The sequence below is a fragment of the Electrophorus electricus genome, unplaced genomic scaffold (genome assembly GCF_041902795.1).
Source record: "Electrophorus electricus isolate QZ-2024a unplaced genomic scaffold, ASM4190279v1 Scaffold41, whole genome shotgun sequence".
Taxonomy (NCBI): Eukaryota; Metazoa; Chordata; class Actinopteri; order Gymnotiformes; family Gymnotidae; genus Electrophorus; species Electrophorus electricus.
The window spans coordinates 159,740-175,923 of record NW_027658704.1 but is presented as its reverse complement, the minus strand read 5'-3'; the positions used below and the strand labels follow the sequence as shown (position 1 = coordinate 175,923).

The window sequence follows — 16,184 nt, the reverse complement described above, 5'->3', positions numbered from 1 at the left end:
TTTCCCAGAACTCCAGTATCATTTTATGTTAAATGTGGCTGATCTTTTATGTTGATAGTATTGCCACACAGACTGGATCTCATAAGGCTTGTTTGACTTAATGTGGCACTATGCAGACAGATTGATGCCAGGCTTGGTACAGTGCATGCTGATTAGTTTTTAACCAGATTTGCATCGGCATCACTAATGTGTCACAATGGCATATGCCATTAACCATTTATTATTATTAGGAGTTTAATCATCTATAGAGTATTCTATAGTGTATTCCATAGTGTATCATCTATAGTGTAATACAAACATATGTTCGCACTTTGTGACATTCCGTGATCATGCTTTGACCACTATCATGATGAAGTAGGATGCCTGATATTAAACAGTAGGCTAACCGACTTATAATATCAAATCATATTAACATTTCCTTTTTTTATTTAGCTTTAGTTCAACACTGCTTATTCATAAAATAACACAGTGGGTGGCTATTATCAAAGTAAATGTTATCATGGTCAAAATGGGAAAAAAAAAAGTGCCCTTATATTCGTCAATAAAATTAAAGATTTATGAGAAACTTTTAAAATATAACTTAACAGACATACCACCCTGTAAAACCTCGTTTCAGGGAGTTCAGCAATTCAGCAACCCCTCCAACAACCCCTCTCCCTCACAAGAAGTTACATACATGTAGTAGAATTTACTTGAAGCTACCAGAAATGTCACTATTAGAAGGCTTTAGGTAAGTAAATGCCAATAGTATCCAGCATAAATGAACACTTCAACACTTCTGAGCTTTTGAATAAGCTCAAAAATGCCTTTTTCACAGGTTATAACAGAATATTTAATAACATTGCAATTCTCACAGCATTAAAATAACTTGATTTATTTCTACTGGTCATTTTTAGTAAGTAAAATGTGCCAGAATCTTTACAGACATGGGAGCAAGCAGTCCATAATAGGTTGGGGGTGTCTTGGAGCCTGGTACATGGGGGCACCTTCCTCTAGTCCAGCAAGGTCAGGCTTATTGATGGAGGCCCAGCATTAATATATTGACTCTATGTGATACCAGCCCATATATACAGCCACCTTTTGCTAACGAGATGGACAGAGTTAGTAGTATGGGTTGATTATTCCCTCGGAAATACTGATGGGGAAAGGATTCACAATGCTTTGACTGACAAGAGCTTAATGAAGTTACCATTCTCTCTGTGCACCTGTGATGTTATGTCTTCAGCACATTCCATTGCAAGTGGCTCTTTGTATGTGTTTGTCTACAACTTTCAATTTATCTCTACGGAAGATTAAATTCTGTCTCAGAACAGCATTCTTTTAATGACGACAACAACAACAACAACAATAATACATTAGACATATATGGCACTTTTCAGTAACCCAAATACACAAAATGTATTTGTGCCACAATAGGTTCCACTACACGCTTGGAGAGGGAGGGATGGAGGGAGTATTCAGTTGGCTGCAATTTGCAACCTCACCATTAGATGCCACTAATCTTACACACTGCCCTTTTTAGTATAACAACAATTGTTACAATTTCCCAATATTGTGAATTATATTTGTATCTTACTAGCTATGTCATGTGAATGAACTTTCTATTATAGTTATAATGGTTATAAACAACATAAATGTAAAAATAATTTATATGATGGTAAATGACATCTGGACAGAAGCAGTAACTGTGGAGGCACATTGATGAGGACATGGGGCTCACGAATGGGGGTGTAGAAGGGATGGTGTGATCCGTGGGGATGGTGTTAGGGAATATAGGGTCAGAACTGCATATCTGTGAAGCTCTCTTCTTTTAACTTACATTATGTGGCATTTATGTTAGTAGTCAAAGTCATGACATTGAATCAGTGAGACTGGACGAGTGCAAGGATATAAAAATGCTAATGAGATAGGATTTCAGCCTGACTCTTTTTCCTTTGTTAACATCAGTGCCAAAACATGATACCAATGATGTGTGCAATAAGCATAACTAAATCAACACACTTAGTGTCTGAAAATAATTACTTAATCATGGTACACAAATCTTTAGTACTAACATTGGAATATCTTCTTTGCTGGTCTACCTGTCATCTTGGGATGATGAATGATAGATGACATGCATCTATCTATATTTTGTGGGGTTTTTATTTTTTATTTATTTGTGTTTGTTTTTTAACTGCTGAACTCTTGTTTAGGTTGCCACATCTGTGTTCAGGTAAGTGCACAAGCATAGTCTGCTGAACCGAGCAACCCAAGCAAGCCGTGCATTGTCCTATCGCTATCTCTTTCTCTGTTACATTAGTATGATGCATTTTATTTTTATTTCTAATGTATTTTATTTTTATTTTTAATATATTTGATTTTTATTCCTTTATGTGGTAGTGTCAACTATCCTTATGTAATAATTTATGTTCTGCTTTGTAATCTCTGTTGTAATGAGGGAATCTCTGTGCCATCTGCAGGTTTGACTCTGCTCCTGCCATACATTCTGACCACAAGAAAGAAGTGGAGGGAGTGTAAACTGCGTATATTTATAGCAGGGCAGCCTGGCCACTTAGAACAGGACAAAGAGGAGTATGTGAACCCAGACTCATATCAAAATCAAAATCAAAATCAAAATCAATTTATATAGCGCTTTTTACAACAGATGTTGTCACATCAACTCTGATGAAAAATCAACAGTAGCCTTGTATATACCACAAATACATTTTAATGCTTTAATACTTTAAACTTTAACCTGAACAGAGACACAAAACTGACAGCAGCCCCTACTAATACCTACAAAAAGTAATTTGCTAAAACAGCAACGTTAATAAAAGTTAATTTAATTGTACTTATTATTGTGTTTTATTGTCTTAGGTGCAGACATGGGTGTCTGATCCTCTGTATTTATATGTTTCAGAATGCAGTCTCTGCTGAAGAAATTCAGAATAAAATGTACTGACATCACTGTCATTGCAGACTTCAACATTCGACCATCGTCAGAAAAGTAATCAGCTAACAAAGATGCATGCATATGATAAGAGGCCAGTATGGATGTAACTATCTGCCCTCTATTTTTTCCACATCTCATCTACTGTGTGTGTACTTTCACAGCTGGAAGCTGTTTGAGGACATGATTGAGCCATACCGTCTGCATGAGGGTTCCAAGGACACAGCACAAGCAGAGGCTCTAAGGAAAGAGCACCCCTGGAAGATCACAGATGCGGAACTGGATCGTTTTGAGGACAAGGTAAAATAAATGATTAATGAATGAATAAATCAGTCAACCAATGGTATAGATGCACGCACAGATAAATGAACGAATGACTGAGAAAATGGTTGGATTAATTGATGCATGAATGCATAAATAAATGAACGAAAGAACAAAATGTGTACTGTACACTCCTATACTGTGTATACTGTATTCAAGATGACATGAGCTGCATTATCTTACTGCAGACGAGCCTCCAGTTACGACTGAATGAGCTGCTGCAGGAGAGTTCTAGAGCAGCTAAACTCATCATAGTGTGAGTGAAAGCACCATCCTTACCCATCTTATTCGCTTCATACATTGGTCATATTGACCCAACACCTGTCTCACCATACAGTGTCTACACACTCTTACTCTTGTTTCACTGTCATCTGAGTCATACCTGCACACATACATACCAAATACTCTACAGGGATGGCCCAGTCATCTGGCTATCCCTGCAGGTGTCATTAGGGCTGGCCCAGTTCCTGAATAGCTCTACTGATGTTTGGTATAGTAGGTCAAGCAAGTTGCTAGCAACAAGGTCATGGTTTAATTCTCAGAGAGCGCACACACTGCCATAATCATAAATAAAGTTGTTCTGGATAAGAGCATCTGCCAAATGCTGTAAATATAGAAGTGTACCATGACTGCACAAGGTCTAACATCATGGTCTCTGGTAATAACTTTTAAACTGTGGTTATGGCGGGCATATGGATTGTAGTGTACACTCCAGAGGATTATGCAGTTTTTGTGTGCTTTGCAGGAGTATGCCAATTGCCCGGAAGGGCTCTGTTTCAGACCACCTGTATATGGCCTGGCTGGAGGCCCTCACCAAAAATGTCCCTCCCACTCTGCTGGTCCGTGGGAACCACAAGAGTGTGCTGACCTTCTACTCCTAATCCTGCTCTGGCGCTATACTCATCCACACACAACAAATTGACACTAACCAATCTAAACCTGAGAACACAGTGTGTAATGTTCATTGATAACGGTCTGCTACCTAATCCCAGTAAGACTGTTACTTCATCTGGATTATATAAAATGTAAGACTTGGCAAGGGCACTGTCACATAAATTATGTAGAATATGGGGGAATCTGGGGAGAAAGCCATTTAAAAGCAAAGGAATTATAGAGTGACTCATATTTGGTATTATATGCTTTTTGAAAAATAATGTTAACTGCATGTATCTGAAGTGCTCAATTTGTCATCAGATCTGTCAACACAATGTAGCTAGTAAAATACAGTTGAATCATAACATTCATTCCATGGAGTTCTAAAGTTCCAAGATCATTATTTCTCATTTCATTAATTCATTGCTTCCATAGCAACAACTGGCAATGCAAACAGATGTCATTATTACAATGTACATTAGTATTAAAATGCCTTGCCACTGAAAATTACAAATATTTAATTTTGATTGTCCATACGAGTTTAATGAAACAGGAATTTTTTTCCCCCATCCATCTGTCTTGCAGGAGATACAATAGAACTCATATAGAGAGATCTTTATATACACACACACACAAACACACACACACAATGTTTTAATGAAACAATGATTGAACTCATTTCTATGGGCCATTATATTTATAGTGAATATGCTGTTATTTTGGTGTAATTAACAAAATAAAAATGTAAATACGACTAACAGTATTAATATATGGATTTTTATGCAGATTCTTTGATTACTTTTGTTGTTAAACTCATGTACTCCACAGCTATAAACAGTAGAGGAAATAAATAGAAATGTAACCAGTGGTAATGTTATTGCTGTTTGTTAAAGGTACAGAACAAGGACAGGATTGTGAAATTAGCTCGATTGTGAAGAGCAGCAATACTGAACATGAAGTTAAGGCAAAGTTAAGTAGCAGGAATTTGCCATAATAGTCTTTTTTTCATGTGACTATTCAGGTTTTTTCAGGTCTGAATCTGGTCTTCAGAAGTTTTGGAAGTCCTGTAGTTAAAGGATATGTTAGAGTTAAATGATGTTTATTTAATGATTATTTAGTGAATTAACATAATTTGTTGATTGAATAAATAATAATAATAAAGATGAATAATATATAATAAATAAACAATACTCTAAACAAATAATAGTTTAATAATTTGAAAATAATAATTTGCTGCAATAATTTGTTCTGCAAACAATCATTTGTCAAATTTCAAAAATCAATAATCAAATAAGCATTTATGACTATTCCAGTTTTCCACAATAATTAGCATGAAAAATAGAAGTGCATTTCAAATATGAGCTATCAGAAAATAAAACAAAATGGCTGATACTTTACACCTAACAGTTAGTAGGGTGCTACTTCAGATACAACTTTAGACTCTAAGCAAGAACACCTCTATTCTGAGGTGTGTCAACCAATACTGACCAGAAATGACTTTGCTTGAGCTACCGAAGTTGTCAGCTAACAAAGGTGTCTACGTGCAATATTACAATGTCAAAAGTTTGACTAAAAAATGAAACTTGTAGACATAAGAGATAATCCTAGTGAAATTCATAGGAAAAGTTCAAATTTGATACAGATTTCATTGCAACATTTGTTCAGATGAATTCTGTTCCCACGTCTCCTCTGGCACTGTACATGTGCGAAATCTTTTTACTTTTTTACTCAAGGAGTTGTTGGTTCATTATGTTATTACTACTTCTTTGTATTTAAAACAATTTATATTTGTCTTTCTTGTTCTGACTATCTATTGTTGGTTTATGTTTTTTTTTCTTCAATACAGTAGTTTGTATGTAGAACACATAATGCTGAACACAAAACAGTAATTAACATTGTACATTTAAAAACTACTTAAGACTATTGATTCTTTCCATGTGATTTTCAGTAGGCCTCGGGTTGGTGAGGTCAGTGTATGAAAATTATTATTAATATTGAGGGTAACTATTTGAATACATTGGGACCACTTGAAATCTTATTGAGATTGGAAAAAAATACTTACATATGAATTAGTGGTCACAGCCTGTCAAGTAACATGACTGTAAAGCTGAGTCTGAAGAACACCTGGGAGTTGTATGTGAAGATGTAGCCTACATTGTAACACTGAAAAAGACAGAAGTGGACTTAAAAGTGTTTGTGTGATTTAGACTGATGTTACATACTGACTTTGTTCATCTGAATAATTACCTTACTTTGTTTTAATCAAAATATTTATTTTAGTTGAATAAAACCAGTTAAAATGCTAGCCACCGCATGAAGAATTTCTTTAATTGTTTTTACACTGTGCACTTAATTTGTGCATGTTTTTGCCTTTTCCTAAGCCACCGATTTCCAGTTCTGGTCCTGGAATACACCATGGGCCTGAATACACTTTGCCCTGAACATTTCAATCTTTTTTCTTGTTCTATCACACCTTTCCAAATGACTTGTGAAACCTAAACTGTGCAGGGATGGCTATCTAGCACAGTGGTTAAGGGGCTGGTTCAAGCCCCACAACTACCAAGCTGCTACTCTTGGGCCCCTGAGCAAGGCCCTTAACTCTCAAGTTGTACTCACTCATAATTGTAGGTCACTCTGGAGAAAAGTGTCAGGTAAATGTCTTGTGTGGTAGATGTTTCTGATAAAAAGGTCAAAGAATGCAGGTACAAGGTATGTGGATCTAATAAAGTACACACCATAACAGAATTAACATGTACTCAGATATACCCATATAAATATAGAATTCACAAAGCACAAATGTTACTGAAATGAACCAAGAATTATAATAATTTTATTTTTAACTTTTTGAATCCATATGTATTATAGCAAGATCTATTTAACTTAAGTGGGCTTGTGTGCTAAAAAATAGATTATGCTACATGAACACAATTGCTTTCTTTAAGTTTTATTTTCATAGAGCTAACATAGGGAGTCCAAGAATACATGAGCACCCACAAACAAAAGCACATGAAGGCAAACAGGGGAAGCAGGCTCTAACAAAGAGGCTAGGTATTACATAAACAGACTTAGATAAACAAACAATGGTTCCACTTACATATAGAAACTAGACTTCCAATGAACAGGTAAGGGCTTTCATAAACATACATACAATGAACAGCCAAGACACTGGGAACAAGACAGGGTGAAAGGCTAGAAATGAGGAACAGGTGAAAGTAATAACAGGTGTGGAAAACCAAATGAGGAGTGGAGAAAATGAAACTAAGGAATGCAACCAAAATACACAAGACAGGGAAAATGTGGAACATGGAAGCTAGGAGGGACCAACTGTGACATTAACACATTGTAGCCTATATTTAATAAGCGATGATAAGTTTAGTATTTCACAATTTGCTCTTTGGAACATATAGTAAATAAAACAGAAATAATGTCAATGCAACTGGAGAACATGCACACAAAAAAAGAAATAAATAAACTGTTAAAAATAAGAGAACGACATCTTTTCTCCTTTTTACTATTTCTTAAAATAACAAGAACATTTTTAAAAAGTACAATAAAACGCCTAAACGGATATGCAAAAAAACCTTAGCAGATGCTTCTTTCAGTGACACTTGTTTCCACATTCCTTGGTAGCGCAAAAACGTCCCACCTGCTGGTCTCCACCCACTTGTGGTGAGATTCTTTCCTACTTGTTGGTTTCCCCCGACTTGTGGTGTGAGTCCTCCCACTTGCTGGTCTGATGTGCAGAGATACATATTTGGGCTTAATCGGTGTATGTGGGTTAAAGGTTGGCTTTTTGCTTCCTTTTAGATTACATTCGATTCTTTATTGTCATTGTACTATATATACAAAGAAATCAAGGTACTCTACTTGGCAGAGCTCTTATAGTAAAATGATAAAACACTACAGAATATAGAACTAAAACTTTTTTTCCTTTTGCCTTCAGAACTTCCTTAATTATTTGTGGCACAGATTCAACAAGGTGCTGCAGTGCTGCAAACATTCCTCTGAAATTCTGGTCCATATTGGTAAGACAGCATCACAGAGTTGCATATCTATTGGCTGCACATCCATGATGCAAATCTCCCATTCCACCACATCCCAAAGGTGCTCTATTGGATTGGGATCTAGTGACTAAGTCTATTTGAATACAGTGAACTCATTTTGATGTTCAAGAAACCTGTTTGAGATGATTTGGGCTTCTTTATCCTGCTGTAAGTAGCCATCAGAAGATGGGTACACTGTGATCATAAAAGGATTGACATGGTCAACAGCAATACTCGGGTAGGCTGTGGTGTTTAAATGTTGCTAAAATGATATTAAAAGGGTGCCCAAACTGCCAAGAAAATATCTACCACATTATTACATCATCATGACCAGCCTGAACCCTTGATACAATGCAGGATGGATCAATGCTTTCATGCTGCTTACCCCAAATTCTGACCATCTGAATGTCGCAGTAGGAATCAAAACTGATCAGACCGGGCAACGTTTTTCCAGACTTCTGTTGTCCAATTTTGTTGCACCTGTGTGAATTATAGCCTCAGTTGCCTGTTCTTAGCTGGCAATCGGTGTGGTCTTCTAACACTGTAGCCCATCTGCTTCAAGGTTCGATGTGTTGTGTATTCAGAGATGCTCTTCTGCATGTCTCAGTTAAATTGAGTTACCGTTGCCTTCCTATCAGCTCGCACCAGTTTGGTCATTTTCCTCTGGCCTCTGGCACCAACCAGGCATTTTCGTCCAGAGAACTGCCCTCCACTATCCACTATCACTATTTTCTCTTTTACAGACCATGCGCTGTAAACCCTAGAGATGGTTGTGCGTGAAAATCCCAGTAGAGCCGCAGTTTCTGAAATACTCAGACCAGCCTTTATAGCACCAACAAACATGCCATGTTCAAAGTCACTTAAATCACTTTTCTTCCTCATTCTGATGCTCAGTTTGAACTTCAGCAGGTCACCTAAATGCATTGTTGTTTCCAGGTAATTGGCTGATTAGATATTTGTGTTAAGCAACAGGTGTTCATAATAAAGTGGCCAGTGATATATCACAACTCAGAAGGTCAAAAGATTTTTTACAATTAATATTGCACATATATTTACAGAATAAGTATTTTACAGAATGGCACAATATGGCAGTTATTTCACAGGATATAGGGTAGCTACTGCAAAATGACTATTGCACATAGACAGTTATTGCACAGTACAAGGGTAATTCCTTTAGTGCAGAGGTTAGTACAGTGTCTAGAGTTCAGTTCTTTTAGTGCCAAGTTCAGTGTGGTGATAACCTTGTGGTAGTAACGGTTCACTATTCGTGTAGTGCATGCTTTGATGGACTTGTATTTTTTATCAATTTCCTGAGGGAAGAAAATATCTGTAATTATCTTCCAGGGCATGCAGATGTGTTGGAGATCTTCAATAGCAGCTGTGGTGAGAGGTTGGCTTTCCTAAGTGTTCTTACAAAGTAAAGCCACTGCTATGCCTTCTTTGTCAGAGAGTTTATGTTGGCTGACCATGTGAGATCTTCAGAAAAGTGCATGCTAAAGAACCTGAAGCTGGAGACTTTTGCTAGTGGATACGCTGATGCCACCATCTCAGAAAGAACTCACCTAGCATAGACCCACTGGAGTAACTGAGGCTCTACATCTTTACTAGATACTTGGACTAAAAATAACATCATAAAAATATGGACTGGTACTAGCTGGCCTGGCCAATGGTGGATAAGTTCCCTCTTGGTCTTGGTCCTGGTCCTCCCAAGGACTCTTCCTAAATCCCACCTTTTTTTCTTGCTCATTTAGGGATCTATACCCATACATTTTTAAAACTGTGTTGTGATGATGTGTGTTGTAAAAAGCACCACATAAATAAATTTGACTTCTCCCTTCATTTATGTACAGCGGAAGAGTGGACATCCTGTCTCTTCCTAAAGTCAATGATGAGCTCTGTTGTTGTTTTTTTTGGTGTTGAATGGCAAGTTATTATCTGAGCAGCAAATTGTTAGCTGCTGCACCTCCTCCCAGTAAGCTCACTCATCACCCTCAGTGATCAGGCCTATAATTGTCATGTCATCTGCAAATTTCATAATTGTATTTTGTATTGTGGATTGATATACAGTCTTATGTTTACAGGGAGTACAGTCTTGTGGAGCCCCTGTACTGAATATCGAGGTGGAGGAGTGATGGGGCCACATCAAGACTGACTATGGCCAGTCTGTTAGAAAGAGACAGATGTTGTGTTTGAGGCCTAGGTTGGACAGCTTAGAGACCAACCTGCTGAGCATGATGCTGTTAAATATGGAGCTGTAACCAACAAACAACAGCTGTGCGTATGCTCCCCGTTGTTCTAGATGGAGCAGTACAGTAGGTAGAGCAGTGGCAATGGCATGATCTATTTGCCCTGTAGACATAGTGATGTGGATCCAGAGTTGGTGGAAGTGCAGACTTGGTGCATTTGAAGACCAGTCTCTTTGGCCACTTTATAATTATTGGTATAAATATGACTAGCCTATAGTCAATGGGGCAAGTTATGGCTGTCTACTTAGGGACTGGCACAATTTCAGATGATTTTAGGCAAGTAGAGACAGTGCACTGTGCTAGAGGTAGACTGAAGATCTTAGTAAGCACTCTGGCTAAATCAGTGGCACAGTCTCTCAGAACCCATCCTGAAATTTCATCCAGTTCTGCCATTTTATCTATGTTGATACTACAGAGTGTGTGTGTAACCTGTTATTTGTATGGTGAGTAAATCTGGCTGCTGAAGGCTGGAGTTGTGTGAATTATAGTCTGTGCTCTCTTCACCTTATTGTGACCAAAGAAGTGACCGAGCTGTTCTGTCAGCTCGGCACTACTACTTATAGTCATGCTGGTGTTGCCCTTCTAATTTGTGATGTGCTGTATACCTTGTCAGACATGCTGTGAGTCTGAGTTATTAAAGTGGTTCTTCATTCTGTTTGTAAGCTACTTTGCCATCTCTGATGCCATTCTTCAGTTTGGACCTAGTTGCACTGTATAGCTCCATGTTGCTGCACCGGAAAGCCACGTTGCAGACTTTTAACAGGAGTTGGATTTAATCATCCATGGTTTGTTATTTGGAAAAACATGGCTACATTTTGTAACTGTGATGTTGTCTACACAATGTTTTTATATACAACAGAACAGTTGAAGTGTAGGTGTTTATGTCCTCATCCACAAATAAATCCAATCAGTGTAGCTAAAACAGTCTTGTAGCTGTTCAGATGACTCCACAGACAAGTATTCTCGCTAAGCTAAATTTATTTTGTGTGTAAATCAGCTTGCAATTAAACACATATGGTAATGCTTTGCTTACAAGGTATTATTGGCAGCGGTTTTAATGTTCAGTGAGAAGCTTTTCCTCCAGTTTCAGTGTCTGTGTATCTGAACAGCTATATTTAATGTCTCAGTTCTGATTTTAAATTGGGCTACCTTTAAATAGTGACTGTATAAATGCCTAGTTCCTTAAAGACATGCACTGTTTGCATGTTAAAGTATTATTAGATTTCTTGATTGACAGATTGATTGGTGTATCGTGGAAGTCCCACAACCTTGGTAAAATTGTGTATAAGGACTTGAAACATTTGGAACTTCTGTTTCAGACACAAAAACTTGCTAGGTAGCTATATTAATAATTAATATTATTCTTATTAATATAATTAATAATACCGTAAGGAGTTAGCATCACTGTTTTATGCTAGTTACTGATCTCCGTTATTCCAGTTTAACTCTGAAGTTTGTTTAGAAAGTGATTTCCCTGTAATACATTGAAGCTGCCATGCATTTATACCCTACTGTTTTGCATTTAATGTGTCTCTGCTTTGCAATATCAATTAACAAGCTTCTATATACAACATCCTATACACTTGAACATAGAGGGAACAGGGATACCCAATACTACAGAAAATAGGGCCACCCTATGTATTAAAAATACCAAAATTTCATCCATACACATTTATAATAAGAATACAGTGGGGGGAAGGATTTAACCAGGTATCCCTGTTTCCTATTTGAGTGTGATAGGACGTTGTATATGGAAGCTTGTTTATTGAAATTGCTAAGCAGAGAAACATTACTATATCACACATTACTATTTCTACATAACAGCAGAAATCACGTTTCTACACTTGGTCTCAGTGCAAAACAAAGTGGGACAACGGAGAGGAGTAGCTAGCATAAAACGGAGATGAGGTTGTGGGACATCCTGTGTAAACTACTCGAATCAATAAATCTGCCAGTCAAGAAAAACTAATAATATATTAACATGTGAACAATATGTGTCTCAGAAGAACAACCAATAAAAAATGACCTCGGTCATTATACATGTAGGTTAGCTGTTAAGATACACAGAATCCGAAAGCACGATTGTCCGACTAATTAAGATCTCTGCTAGTAATACCTTCTATACAGTATGCGTTTAATCACAATCTGTTTTACACGGGAAGTAAACTGAGTTTAGTGGGAAGAACAGGGGGGAAAAAAGCTAACGTTTAACTCACATACACCTTCAAAGCCTGTCAGCAGAGCGTCTGACGCTGAGATTTCGCACATACACAGACGAAGGCATATGACGCTGCAATTTTGCACATGCGCAGTGCTAGAGTAAACAGGGACCCGAATTCACTGTAACACCTGATTTAGTCAACGTATAAAACTGGGAAATTACTAGGATTTCTACCCGTGTTGTCAAGCTCAATTAAAGCAATTAAAAGCTCAGTTTGGAAATTCGCATAAGTGACTTTACTCCATAGTAGCCTAGATTAGTTCGCGAGACGATGTTTTCAGTATGTTCCTGCTGGTGCGCATCATTTTTGACGGCTACAAAGAGGGGAAATCGTAACTTATACAGACTCGTGCAGAGTGTTGGTTCTATCTCGACAAGCGGTACCTTGCTGTTCAACTTTCTGTTGCTATTTAGTTTGCTATTGAATCCCAGGATTTGCCTCAAAACAAAATGACGTATTAGAGACATTTCATTGGTTCTCGAGAAGAGGCGGCATTTGAAATTCGTGTTGGCGCGAAAAAGGGAGTTGTTTTGGTTAAATTAGCTAGGTTAGTTAGTTACTAGCTGTCACTTATTTTTAGATTGAATTTTAAAGTTCATTCAAATTTTAACGTTCATTTACAGGCAGAATGCCCTGCTCAGAAATTATAGCAGTCTCTCCTATGAAGAGGACTAAAACTGAAGTGGGCACTAACGACAAAGTTGTACTAAAATTCGCCAAAATCTCAGAGCACGCCACCACTCCGACTAGAGGATCTGCAAAAGCCGCTGGATACGACCTATACAGGTAGGCAGGAGAGCTGTATAAAAAGTTAGAAACACGTAAAATACTGTTTAAAATTGCTAATCAATGAGCACCAGTTCGCCCACCCTACTAAAATTGATTTGTTTTCAGCGCCTATGATTATACTATTGGCCCTATGGATAAAGCCATTGTGCTGACCGATATCCAGATTGCTGTACCTACTGGATGCTATGGCCGAGTAGGTAAGTTAGCTAACCTAATGCTTCCCTGTCAGTAAATTCAATCGCCTTTGCGCCTTTGAAAGGCGCCATATACTTAGTTGAACTTAGTGTTTAGGCCCTTCTTAATATTACTAATCTATTACCATTGTTTGTTCTTACATTTTTTAAGCCCCACGCTCTGGTCTCGCAGCAAATCACTTCATCGATGTCGGTGGTAAGTAAGTTAGCGTTATGTTAACGTTTCTTTAGTTGAACTGTTGAATACTAATACTAAAGTATTAGTATTCAATTTGCAATTATGGATGGGTCGCATAGGTATAGCTAGGTGCTGAGAACTAGGATGTACATTTGCTAGGATGGCTAAGCTAACTAATAAAACTACGATGGCTGGCTAATACCCTTAACGTTTCTGTGAAGCTGGTGTGGTGGACGAGGACTACAGGGGGAATCTTGGTGTGGTTCTTTTTAACTTCAGCAAGTCGGCGTTTGAAGGTATTTGACCTCGACATCGAATAAAAATGGTTAAATAAGGTTATGTACATTTTAACATCTGCTTTATTTCTCTGTGCAGTGAAAAAAGGAGATAGAGTTGCTCAGCTAGTCTGTGAAAGAATTTTTTACCCTGAGCTGCTGGAGCTAGAGGTAAATGCCTATGAACTGTTGCAGCTAAAACCTATTGCACTTGCACTGTACATTTTAAACGGTTTGTAACATGTGACCATGGTCTTATGGATTAATAACCTAGTGCTTACCCCAATGTATAGCCACATATTGTAAAATGTTAAGTTATTTTAAAATGTCAGTAATGCTCACCACTACCCAAATGTGTCGAGGCCTTCTGAGGACCTTGATTTTTTTTGTTAGATTGGACAAGGTATCAAACTCAGTTTAGGTAATGAGCAACATTACGCTGACGAGCAGTTAAGCAATAATCAATAACAAAAACTAGTACATTAATAGCTTTTCAACATTTATCTAAAATCTACACTTTAAGTAGACAAATGAGCTTGTATCAAATACAAAATGTCTGAGAAGACTGCAATGTCACCCCAAGTTCTTTTTAATGAATATTTTCTCAGTAGCCTTTAACTTGGACCTGAGCCTATTGCTCTATTTTGCCCCCTAGTGGAATGAATGATTGCCCCCCCCTTTTCTGAGAGTTGGTACTCTCTATAAAGGAAGAGTGCATAGAGCTGCAAGAGAATTGACCTTCTGAAGTGGGTTGATGATTTAGCCTAAGGTGCTGTTTATGTATGCCCCAGTTGTTAACTATAATGCTCTACTTTTCAGACTCTGGAAGAGACTAAGCGAGGCTCTGGGGGATTTGGCTCCACTGGGAAAAACTAGTTTGGCTGCTCTTATGCAAATATTTTAATGTAGTACTTTTAAAGTGAATAAAACATTGTAACAAAAATCATCCCACTTTTCTACTTACTCTGCTTCAGTAATGGTAATGAGTTAGATTGGTATTGATTGATAATGTTTACAGAAATGGGGAGTTGCATTGTAGGAAATTCTAACAATAACCCTCTTTTATTCCTTCAGAATAATATTTGCAATGCAAGCTCCCTCCACAAAGACTGGGTGAAAAGACCTTTCTTTCGTGCCAGTTAGAGAGTAAAAGCACCAGCTAACCCACTTTTGTGCAGCAGGGTTAATTCCCCAGGTGGAATTAAATTTAGTTATCAATTGCCAGTTAGTACATCTACATTTATGGCATTTAGCTGACGGTTTTTATCCAAAGCGACTTACAACTAGGTATGAATACCACCTTTGAGCATTTGAGGGTCAAGGGCCTTGCTCAGGGGCCCACAGTGGCAAATTGCCAGTGGTGGGGCTTGAACTGGTAGCCAAGTTGATTACCTTAACCACTGCACTAGCACTGCCCTTCTGCTAATAATCCTTATTTTTCCTCTGTGCAGCACTAGCCAGACAAATTGCTCCCTAATGCAGGTCCACAGACTGCATTAAGCCAGACACAGAACAAGAGCTGTGCAGGGCTGACGGTGACTAATTTCAACATGAAACTGCTCATAAGTAACACAAATCAGTCAGATGGTAGGATCAGACACCTTGTTAATGGCATGAAGAAAATCCCAGTGAGTGACGGTGGAGATCACAGGTTGTAAACAACTCCCAAGAGGTCACCTCATCAGTCACAAAGTGACCAGTCCATACAGCAATGGCTATTGCATCTAAGCCTGTATAGGGGAAGAACAAGAAAGATGGACAGAAAAGGGAAATCAAGAAAAAAGGGACATAAACACACACTTTTCACCACTAGTTATAATTGGTGCCCCCTTAATATTTCGAACATCTTTTACAAGACTAACATGTATCCACTGAGGCATTTCCTTTGTTAACATAGCTGTCCTTTTGACAGCAATCACAGTACATCATGGTCCATATGCTGCGTCACCTAGTTGTCTATAAACCTTTGATTAGTGCCTTGTCTCCAGGTTTGTAATGGTAAGTTGGGAAGAGGAAGAGAGATGGCAAAGTTAGTTTGTATACTTAATTTGTCAGTTAGGAGCAGTTGTGTACTCTGCCACAATCCATGTTTGTGTCCATGTTGCCACTAATCT

At 37.9% G+C, this 16,184-nt stretch overlaps 2 protein-coding genes across 3 annotated transcripts in view; both read left to right on the top strand.

Moving 5' to 3' along the window:
• Positions 1–6,421, top strand: part of LOC113577304 (solute carrier family 12 member 1) — a 40,495-nt gene extending 34,074 nt beyond the window's left edge. Inside the window, exons 22-26 of one of the 2 annotated variants that reach the window (XM_081709411.1) lie at positions 2,460–2,571; positions 2,900–2,986; positions 3,094–3,229; positions 3,439–3,506; positions 4,709–6,421. In XM_081709411.1, the coding sequence (XP_081565537.1) occupies positions 2,460–2,571; positions 2,900–2,986; positions 3,094–3,229; positions 3,439–3,506; positions 4,709–4,781 (476 nt within the window). In that variant the 3' untranslated portion in view covers positions 4,782–6,421. The other variant, XM_027009882.3, reaches the window with a different exon arrangement.
• A 6,308-nt stretch (positions 6,422–12,729) lies between these two features.
• LOC145655955 (deoxyuridine 5'-triphosphate nucleotidohydrolase-like) lies at positions 12,730–15,016 on the top strand. Its single transcript, XM_081709429.1, has 7 exons — positions 12,730–13,013; positions 13,258–13,420; positions 13,529–13,620; positions 13,769–13,813; positions 14,017–14,091; positions 14,171–14,241; positions 14,890–15,016. The coding sequence occupies exons 1-7, from the start codon at positions 12,905–12,907 to the stop codon at positions 14,944–14,946; spliced, it is 612 nt and encodes a 203-aa protein (XP_081565555.1). The 5' UTR covers positions 12,730–12,904; the 3' UTR covers positions 14,947–15,016.
• The last annotated feature ends 1,168 nt before the right edge of the window (positions 15,017–16,184 follow it).